Genomic DNA, 11018 nt, shown 5'->3' with positions numbered 1-11018 from the left:
ATCTTTTTAAAAAATAAAATAAAGGTTATTAAGATTTATTTTAAAAAAAAGAATAGATGGGGAAAGGTAGGAAAGCCCTTGATGTATCTGAGTCACTGAAAGAAAACAAATTTACCTCTGTTTTAGCGATGAAAATTCATAACGTTAACTAATATTTATTGGGCGCTTACTGTGTGTCAAGTACTGTACTAAGTACTTTGGAAGCTTATAGAAGCATTAAAAAATGCTACCGAGGTAACCCTTTGATCATTTCTATTTTACAGATAGGGTAATTGAGTAAAGGGGTGAAATTACTGACCAAAGTCACACAGCTAGGAAATGCAACTTCAGGATTTGCTCACAGTTCTGGCGCCCAAATTCATGCTCTTAAGCCACTCCGTCTCTCACAGGGAAACGATGAACGAATTTTACAGAAAGCACGGAGCACAAAAACATAGTTAGACCTCTAGATTCCCTAGCAGTTTCCTATTAAAAACTACTATTCCCAGCATGCTCTTCTGGCCTTAAAAGGGCGGGTAGGGTAACTAGAAACTACATTTCCCAGAATGCAACGCCCACCATGCTGAGTGCCAAGCATTTCGGGAATTGTATTCCACGGAAGAGGCATTTACCCACAACTCCCAGCATGCATTCGGAGTCTGAAATTTGTGGTAAGAAAAAGACAATCGCACAGCACGTTGGGAAGTCGGACCCGCCCTTTTCCCCGGGATAGTCATCCAAACGAACGAACCCTTTTTCTAGACTACAAATCCCAGGCGGCTTTGCGCGACAGGGCCGGCCTCTTCTTCTGCCGGAAGTCCGTTCTAGGCCTGGGTCCCCCAACTGCTGCCAGAGCGGGAGCCGCCCAGTAGCCGTGGGACCGGGGCGCTGGGGTCCGGACAGGGGTCGTCATGGTAACGGGGGCGCTCCCACACCGGGGACGGGCGGCGGGTGGGTTCAAGTGCATATACCTGAGACTCGGTAGGGTACTCACAACCACCACCCCCCCCCCGCTGCGGTGCGTTGGTCTGGGCCGGGCACGGGCTCTCGGGATTGGGGCCGATCAAAGGCCGGGAAGGGAGGAACTGGGCGGTGGTAATTCTGGGCGCGGGCGGTCGCCGGGGGTCTCGAGGGCGGGAGACATTAGAGATCAGGTGCTAAAGGGAGTAGGTTGGGCGGGTGGGAGACATTGGAGATGACTGGAGGGATTTGAAATAGAAGCACCTCGCGAGGCAGGGTCTAGAAGGAGGTGGGAAGAAGGAATTGGAGATGGCAAGGGGTGTCCGAAGCCTAGGGCTCTTCGGGCGTGTGGCAGGAGGAGAGTGGGAGACTTTGGGGCCGGAGAGAAGGGATCTCTAAAGGCTAGCAGCTGTCATTGAGGGCAGAGAGGGGGTCTTGATATTGAGGGGGCGGGGTATTGCTGGTGAGAGAGTCTCAAGAGGAAGAGACAGTGGGCAGTGGGCATTGGAAGTAGGCAACTGGGGAATGGAAAGTGTGTTGTAAAAGGGGAGAAGAATTGGAGGTAGGGAGTGGATACTAGACATGACTGAAGATCAATGAGACAGGTCTTTCAAAAAGGGGGTTTTGCTGGGTAAGGTGGAGGCACAGAGGTGTGAGAGTTGAGAAGGAGGCTTTTGGAGCTAAGGACTGGATTTTGGTTTGGCTCCCCTCACCCCCTGGTGAAGTTTGGACCATTAGGAAGGGTTCTTTGGGCAGGGGACTGGGAAAAGAGATGAATGGGAGAGGGTGTCAGAACGCTGGAGTAGTCTCCCCAAGAACCAGAATCTTTGGAGGCAAGATGTGACTTTTGGAATAGGCTAGTAGGCCATTGAGTCAGAAAAGCAATGTCCTTGGTAAAAGGCCTACAGAAGATCTGCCTGTTCTGCTCCACACTCTATCTCTGCTGAATACTGTCACCTCCCCGCATCTCTGGCCTGTACCCCAGCTCTTGTATGCATAAATAAATAAATCTTTTTTTAAAAAAAGTAAAAGGCCTACTGAGAGCCAAGAGGGACTTGAAAGTGAAGTAGAAAGGAAACACCTCCAGTGTGGGGGTTTGGAAACAGACCAAATTGGGGGACATCAGAAGGTTGAGGCTGCAGTAGGGAAGGAACTTCTCCAGGTGGGGGGTCCTCTGAGGTGGAGAGATTCTCATTGGAAGGAGAAATAGGAAGAGGTGTAGGAAAGAATTTGAGTGTAAGAGGCAGAGCTCTCCCTCAGCTCTGTAGGCTTGCTTCTAGCTCTCCTCCCTGTGTACCTCAAGTACCCCTGACTCAAGCCCCTTGACTGTGGCTGCCTGCTGTGGGTCCCCCACCACCACCTCTTACCCTTTCCCTTCCTGCCCAGGACCCTTGTCCTCATAGGAAGTGGTTTTCCCTGGCTCAGCAGAAGGGGTTCTTGGAAGGGAGTGAAATATCCTGTTCTGCTTTGCTTGATTGGTGGGGGGAGGGAGAAAGAGTATGTGAGGAATGAGGCTCAGGAAGGAGAGTGGACACCCATGAAAGGGTGGAGGCTTCCAGCAGACAAAGCTGCTGGATTCCCAACTCTGCTTTCTGACTGTAAGACTCCTTTTCTCTGAGCTTCAGTTTCATGATCTATAAAATGGGCCCGTGCATTCCTGTCTCAAACAGAACCAGCCCCAAGGCCTCCCCAGTGGCACAGCAGGTAGAGTGCAGCGCTGTGAAGCTGTCCGCAGCCTCTGTAGCATGGGTTCAATTCCCAGCCAGCCAGGGAGATAACCACATGGTGCGGCAGACCTCTCTGGTCTCCCCGCTGCTCCCCTCAGCAGGGTATTTCAGTAGATCTGCCTGTTCTGCTCCCCGCTCTGTCTCAGGTGACTCCTGTCACCCTCCCACACCTCTGGCCTGTACCCCCAGCTCTTGTATAAATAAAATAAATCTTAAAAAAACAGAACCAGGCCTAAAGGCAAGCTTCCTCGCTAGGTGAATAGTTTGGACCACAGTTTTTCAAAATCCAAAGACCATGAATTATAATAGTACTAAGAATGAATATTTCCATGGCATTTAGTATTTGCTCATCACTGTACGACGTTTATGTTTATTAACCTATTCAGCAGTGTTTTTTTTTTTTTTAAGATTTATTTATTTATGAATACAAGAGCTGGGGTACAAGCCAGAGATGCTGGGGGTGAGAGGATCCACCAGAGACAGAGTGGCGAACAGAACAGGCAGACTGACTGAAATACACTGCTGAGGGGAGCAGTGGGCGGAGCAGAGACAGGAGCGGTCTGCTGCACCATGTGGGTTTCTCCCTGGCCAGCCGGGGATTGAACTTGTACTGCAGAGGCTGTGGATTGCTTCATAGTGCAGTGCTTAACCCCTTGTTCTCCAGGAAGGCCCCCATTCAGCAGTTTTATGAAGGAGGTGCCCTCATTATGCCCATTATATAGACAGGGAAACTGAGTTCTAGAATGTCTAAGTAGCTTGCCCACAGTCACACAGCCAGCAGTTCTGGTATTCATTAACATTAGTTTGACTTTTCAGAACAACAGATTTCCTACCCATCACTTATGAGAAATTAGCTGACACAGACAGCATAATCCCACCCAGGCACTGTCCTGGGTGCTCCTGTGTAGGTCATGCCTCACACCTGTAAGAGGTGCTGTTTTCCAGGTGGGGAAACAGACGCACCAAGCAGTTAAGACACTAAAGACAGGGCAGCAGATGCTTTGGAAAGCATTTTAGCAGCTCCTGACAGAAGTTAGACACAGAGCTACCATACAATCCTGCAGTCAACTAAGGTGTATACCCCAAGAAAAATGAAAGCATGCATGAAAACTGAGGTCTTGAATAGGCAAATCCGTACTGGCAGAAATGGCTGCCGGGGGTTGGGAGGAGGGAGGCATCTGCTGCTGGGTGGGGAGATTTCTTGGGTGGGAGATAAATATTCTAGAATCAGAGAGTAGTGATTTTTGCATAATTGGGTGAATATACTCAAGAGCACTGAGTTGTCAACATTGGGAATGAGTGAATTTCATATGTGAATGACAGCTCAGTTTCAAAATTAGAAAAATTAGAGCTCAGACCACAGAAGTCTGACATCAGGCGCCTGCTAGGCACCAGCCACTGAATGAAGTTTATTAACTTGCTTACCCTCCGAAACACTCTAATAAGAAGGGGCTTCTAAGATCAGTTTGGGCAGTGGGGAGACGAGGCTTAGTGAGTTAAATTGCTCAGCCAAGGTCATGATGTCCCACCTTGGCTAAACCTGGGGCCCTTGGCCCCCAGAGCTGACCACAGAGTTGGTAGGTCAGTGGAATCATTCACCTGAGGCATTGAAGGGACTGGATCCAGGCGGGTGGCCAGGCTGCATTCTGGGGAGCAGGCAGGATGGATGTGGGGGGCAGTTGGACACCCCGGGCTAGTGTTCGCCTCACCTCTGTCTTCCTGGCATCCTGCTGCCCACAGATCCGCTTCATCCTCATCCAGAACCGGGCGGGTAAGACGCGCCTGGCCAAGTGGTACATGCAGTTTGATGACGATGAGAAACAGAAGTTGATCGAGGAGGTGCACGCCGTGGTCACTGTCCGCGATGCCAAGCACACCAACTTTGTGGAGGTGACACCCCACTACCAGCACCCCCACCCTGCTTTCTTTTCACCCCTCCCGCCTTACCTCCAATAGCAATAACCCTCAGACTCTCCCTGCTTCCCGCATCCCTTCACACTTCTTTTTTCCTTTCTTCTGGGGGGTACTTACCATGAAAAATTTCATGCACATGGATTAGTTTAACAGGAGAGAAGTAAATGGACCTCCCTGGTGGCACAGGGGATTGAGCACCGCACTAAGGCAATCCACAGCCTCTGCAGCATGAGTTCGATCCCTGGCCAGCCAGGGAGAAACCCCAATGGCGAGGCGGACCTCTCCTGTCTTGCCCGCTGCTCCCCTCAGCAGTGTGTTTCAGTCAGTCTGCCTGTTCTGTTCCCCATTCTGCCTCTGGTGGATCCTCTCACCCCCCGCATCTCTGGCCTGTACCCCAGCTCTTGTACGCATAAAAATAAATAAATCTTTAAAAAAAAGAGAGAAGTAGATGGACGAGTCACATACCCCTACCCAGATTTAATGAGTATTAATATTGTTGCTAATATTTTGTCTTTTTGCTCTACCTTTCACCCCCCTTTTTGGCCTTGTTCCTTTAGATATTTTTCCTTTTTCTTTGACTTTTAGCATTCTTACCACCGTAACCTCGCTTTGTGACTTGATGTCGGTGTCAGGTGTCCTGTGTTAAGTATCGACATCTGCATCTCAGTCTCATGATTTCCCCCCAAGGCCTCCCTCCCACCCACTCAAGGTATTCTTTACAGAAGTAGAGAGACTAGAGGGCCTCCCTGGTGGCACAAGGGGTTGAGATGCAACCTATGAAGCAATCTGTAGCCACTGCAGCACGAGTTTGATCCCCAGCCAGGGAGCTACCCACATGGCAGAGCAGACCTCCCCTGACTTGCCCCCTGCTCCCCTCAGCAGTATATTTCAGTCAGTCTGCCTGTTCTGTTCCCCACTCCTCTCTCCCTCCATACCTCTGGCCTGTACCCCAGTTCTTGTATGCATAAATAAATAAATCTTTTTTAAAAAAAGAAGAAGTAGAGAGACTAGAATAACAGGCCAGCCCTTGCTGGAGTACTGTCTCGGCACAGCTCTATGCCACTTCAGCTGTAAATATTTCAGGCTGCACCTCAGAAAAGAAAGGCCTTTCCTTACGCTCTCACAATATCACTTTGAGCCCTGATAAAAAGTCATCAGATGTCCTTAATAGGCCCCGACTACCCAGTCAATATAATCATCTCCCAGGCCCTCGAGGCTATTCATTCAGAGCCAGTGCAGGATCTTTCCTTGCTCTGGGTTGCAACGTGCCTTGGATCTCATTTAATCTAGACGTCTCCACCTTTCATTCCCAAGGCAATGAATGGCCTAGGAAGAGAGCAGGCTGATTGGCCGTTGTGTGCCCGGCACTGTCCTAGGTGCAGGGGGCATGGCTGTGAACCTCGCTGACACACGTCCCTGGCCTGCGAGGGGTGACCACATAGTCAGTGAAAGACCAATGGTGAAGTCATATATCTTGGGGAGAAAGGAAGCAGCTATGGAGGACGGAGGTGCTGGAGTGTGCCGGGGGCGTAGGGGTGTGTGTGTGTGTAGGATTAAATGAGTTGGGTCAGGAAGATTCTACTGAGAAGTTGACCTTTGAGCGAAGACCTGAAGGAATTGAAGTTGTGAAGGGAGATGGTATCAAAGAGAGGAATTGTCCAGGCCCCCAGAACAGCAAGTGCAAAGGTCTTGAGGCAGGAATATCCTGGGGCATTTCTAGAATAGCAAGACAGCCAACCAAAAGTCCCACCAAGAGTCCCACGGCACTCATCCTTCCTTCCTTTCATTTATTCAGAGATAAATAAATGGCTCCCTGTGGTCTCTAGAGGGAGTCAGCAGTAATGCGTGTTCTTTGGCAACTGCATTAGTTTCCTGTGGCTGGTTTAATAGCTATACTACCAACTTAGTGGCTAAAAACAACCCAGATGTTTGTCTTAAGCTTTCACGTCAGGTGTCCAAAGTTCTCACCGGCCTGGCTCCTTTTGGGGCTCTCGGTGAGAACATGTTGTCTGGCTTCTCTGACTTCTTGAGACCCCCTGACTTCCTGGCTGGTGACCCCTCCTCCAGCGTCAAGGCCCCAGCACCAGGCCTTGAAAGCTTCTCTCTGACCCACTCTCCTCACTCCCTCTTCCTTCATGAGGATTCTCAAGATGGCAATGCATGTGCCCAGCTCACCCAGCATCATCCCTCCATCTCAGAGTCCCTTTACCATGTAAGATCACATAGTTACAAGTGCCGGGTGTCAGGAGTTGACCATCTTTGGGGAGGCTATATTCTGCTTGGCACAGCATGTCCAGTCCTGGGGACACAGTAGGGACAGCCCCACCTTCCCTCCTGGGGCTCCCAACCCAGTGGGAAGACAGACCTGGCCCCAGGACCTGGCGTGTTCAGGGCTGGGACGGGTGCCAGTGGCTGGGGGAGTCAGAGAGGAGACCTGCCCCATAAGACACGAGGGTCTGGGCAGGCTCCACCTCCCCCCCGCTGATGCCCAAAAATGTAAAGCAATGGCATAGGGGCAGAGCCAGGAGACCTGGAGGGTGACATCCAAAAAGAGTGCTGCTCGGTGTCAGTGTCAGATCCTGCAAAGGCGGCGGGGCAGTCAGCTGGTGCTTCTCCAGTTGCCTCACCTTCTGGGGAGCCCATCTTGAACCCACTTTCCAGAGCAGGGCTCCTCCAACATTTGATCACTATATCAGTTTTTTTAAAAAAGGTAGCGCATGCATCCTAGCACATGCTGTGTACCCATGGGTTGTGTGCAGGCGTTGTTATAATACTATTAGAAAGCAAAAAAGGGAGGAAATGATCAAAAGGACCCCCTGGAAACAAGGAATAAAAAATCAGAGGACAGGGCCTCCCCGGTGGTGCAGCGGTTGAGCGCTGGGTTGCAAAGCTGCCCACAGCCTCTGCAGCGCCGGTTCGATCCCTGGCTGCTCCCCAGCCACCAGAGGAGGGTCCCACATGGCGCGCAGACCTCTCCTGCCGCCCTCTGCTCCCCTCAGCAGTGTACCTCGGTCCCTCTGCCTGCTCTGCTCCCTGCTCTGGCTCTGGTGAATTCTCTCACCCTCCTGCACTTCTGACTGTACCCAGTGCTTGTATGTATAAATAAATAAATTAATTAATTTAAAAAAAAAAATCAGAGGGCCTCCCCGGTGGCGCAGCGGTTGAGCGCTGGGTTGCGAAGCTGCCCGCGGCCTCTGCAGCGCCGGTTCGATCCCCGGCTGCTCCCCGGCCACCGGAGGAGGGTCCCACATGGCGCGCAGACCTCTCCTGCCGCCCGCTGCTCCCCTCAGCTGTGTACTTCGGTCCTTCTGCCTGCTCTGCTCCCCGCTCTGGCTCTGGTGAATTCTCCCACCCTCCCGCGCTTCTGACTGTACCCAGTGCATGTATAAACAAAACAAACAAACAAATAAATAAATAAAAGCATGCCTCTATTAAAAAAAAATTAAAAAAAAAAAAAATCAGAGGACAGAGGTTGGCTTTTGCTTTTGCCACCAGGTGGCGCTGCGTGCACACCTAGTGTGAACTGGGATTTCTTTTTTTGTTTTGGCCAAAGATTGTGCTTCAAAAGCCAGTTTGCAGGTCTTTGTCTATATCTATCTCTTTATCCACTTATACATGGATAAAAAATTAGAGTCGCCCTCCCCAATCTATGCATAATCATCCCTGGGCCGCATATCGGTGTTACTGGAGTAACATTTGCCTTACAGTTCAGTAAGGGCAAGCCTGGGATTGGTTATAGGTGTGATTCTGTCACACAGTAGGTACTTGTGGTGTTGGTGGTGTTATGGAATGACTTTGTACCACACGAAGAGATTTGACTCCCTCTAGAGGCCACCGGGAGCCACAGAAAGGTGGGATGGGTGCTGGTGAACCTCCAGGCTCAACTTCCAGCTGTAGGATTCCCAAGGCTGTTCCCTCTGCCCAGAGCACCCTGGCCCATTCACAATTCACTCCTGTTCATGCTCCAGGTTAGATTTCCGTTGCTCCCTCCTCCAGGAAGCCCTCCTGGCCTTCCAAGATGGGTTAGCCACCCTCTCTAGGCCCCCACAGCCTCACTCTGCCTACTCTAGAGAGGTCTGCGGATGAGCCCACTCCTTCCCCACTGGACATTGAGTCCCAGGGGACCTGTCTGTGTCTCCAGCACAGGCACAGGCCCAGGACTGGGTCTCAGGAGCTAGGACAGGATGGAAGGACTTAATATTTTGGCCGTGCCCTGCCCAGTACCCTGGGTCCTGGGTATGTGCTGTGGCTCAGGTGGCTGATGGCTTCTCTATCCTTGCAGTTCCGGAACTTTAAGATCATTTACCGACGCTATGCCGGCCTCTACTTCTGCATCTGCGTGGATGTCAACGACAACAACCTGGCCTACCTGGAGGCCATCCACAACTTCGTGGAGGTGCGCCCGACGGCGGGCAGGGCCTGGTGGGGGCATCCCTGGTGTCGTGTCAACCCCCCTCCTCGGGTGGGACGCTCTCTCCACCTGTCTGGTCTTTTCTGCCTGTTTCTCTTTGCATCCGTGCCAGCCACTGCTGTCTTATACGCCATCTGTGTCCACCCCGACTCCAGCCTCCCCGCCCCTGCACCACTCAGTTCCGCTTTCTGCTTGTACCTCAGTCTGTCTTTTTCCCCATCTTTTTCTGTTGTCACCTGAAGTGTGTTTCCACTCCTCTCTGCCTGTCTTTCTCACCATTTCTGTCTCTCTCCCCTTCCCTTCTTCTGTCCCTGGGTCTCATGTTCTCTCTCCCTTCCCCCTGCTCACCTGCTCTCCCGCCGCCTCAGTTTCTCCCTGTCTTTGCTATCTCAGAAGATGTTCTTTGTTCCAATCGCTGTCCCGGCACCTCTCCCTGCCCTCCTCACCAACCCTCCCGCCCTGGCCTCTCTCTGGTCTCCTTTGCTGCCATCTCTGCGTGTCTCTGACCATCTCTGCCTCCCTCCTCTAGGTCTTAAATGAGTATTTCCACAACGTCTGTGAACTGGACCTGGTCTTCAACTTCTACAAGGTAAGGAGGGGGCTGGGACCCCTCAAGGCCATAGAGCCTCGGGTCTGTCTGTTTCCTGACCCCTAGTATCCTTGGTGCGGAGCAAGCACCCTAGGTCCCCCTGTCTCCGTGGAGTCTCCCCCTGACTGTCCTCCCCTCAGGTTTACACAGTGGTGGACGAGATGTTCCTGGCAGGCGAGATCCGTGAGACCAGCCAGACGAAGGTGCTGAAGCAGCTGCTGATGCTGCAGTCCCTGGAGTGAGGCGCTGCCCCCGCCCCCCGGCCCTGCTAGCTCCCCATCCCAGGCTGGGCCCACCCCAGCAACCCCTCCCTCAGCTGCCCGGGAGGAAGGGACCCAGCTGGGTCTGGGCCACAAGGGAGGAGACTGCACCCCCTGCCTCTGGGTCCCAGCTGTGGGCAAAGGCCACCCCGTGTGTGACGAGTAACCGTGCCATTGTCGTGTGATGCTGTGTGTGTGCGTGTGCAGAGCCCCCAATAAACCTGTGGTCCTGCCTGGCCATGTGTCTTTGAGTCCTTGCCTGGGAACCACAGGCATGTATATCTCCCTGCACATGTCTATCAGTCAGTCAGTCAACAAACACGCTACATTGTGCTAAGCCAGGCAGAGCCCCAGGTGCGCTTTATACCTGCCTCTGCTGACAGAGGGCCCATGAGCCTGAATATATGTTTCGGGGGCAGCAGGGGGAGCCTCTGTCAACCCCATAGAGTATGCGATACTGAGTCATCTGGAAAAGGTGACCAGAGGCCTGTGGACCCAAGGCTCAGGGAGGGGGTGTTGCAGACAGCATTTGCTTCTTTGTATAGTGAGCAAGTTATTTTGGGCACCTGCTCTGCCAGTCCCATTTTAGCACCAGGATAAGGCAGTGAGCACGTACCCTGTGCCCCAGGACCTCACATTCTCCTGTGGATCACAGGGCAATGCATAGACAGGCCCCTGTCCACGAACGCATAGACGGGGAGGACTGGGGGCAGATCAAGCAGAGCAAGTGGGGAGAGACGCCTGGCAGCAGCCCCCTGCTATTTCAGATGACCAGGGAGGCCTCTCGGAGGAGATGGCCTCTGAGCTAAGACTCGAGGTGAGGGATGAACCAGGGAGATTATAGGGGAAGGGTCTTGCAAGCAGATGAAACGGCAAATGCAAAAGCCCTGAGGCAGAACATGGGAGGAGGCCAGCTGGGAGGGGGGCAAAAGGGAGAGTGGAGGTGATGTGCTCAAAATTTGTGTGCCTCAGGCCTCCCAGTTGGCACAGCAGATTGAGCGCAGCGCTGTGAAGCTGTCCACAGCCTCTGCAGTGCCGGTTTGATTCCCGGCTGGCAAGGGAGATTCCACATGGTGTGGCAGACCTCTCCTGTCTCACCCGCTGCTCCCCTCAGCAGTGTATTTGGTCCTTCTGCCTGTTCTGCTCCTTTCTCTGTCTCTGGAGAGTTCTCTCACCCT

At 52.4% G+C, this 11018-nt stretch overlaps 1 protein-coding gene across 1 annotated transcript; it reads left to right on the top strand.

Annotated features, from left to right (window-relative positions):
- Window positions 1-858: 858 nt before the first annotated feature.
- AP2S1 (adaptor related protein complex 2 subunit sigma 1) lies at window positions 859-10071 on the top strand. The gene is made up of 5 exons (XM_084257167.1): window positions 859-893; window positions 4407-4556; window positions 8863-8976; window positions 9521-9580; window positions 9721-10071. Exons 1-5 carry the CDS (start codon window positions 891-893, stop codon window positions 9820-9822), a joined length of 429 nt encoding a protein of 142 aa, XP_084113293.1. The 5' UTR covers window positions 859-890; the 3' UTR covers window positions 9823-10071.
- The last annotated feature ends 947 nt before the right edge of the window (window positions 10072-11018 follow it).

Source organism: Talpa europaea (assembly GCF_964194135.1).
Source record: "Talpa europaea genome assembly, chromosome: 16".
In the NCBI taxonomy this organism is placed as follows: Eukaryota; Metazoa; Chordata; class Mammalia; order Eulipotyphla; family Talpidae; genus Talpa; species Talpa europaea.
The sequence above is the reverse complement of the archived record's forward strand: the minus strand, read 5'-3'. Positions and strand labels throughout refer to the sequence as shown.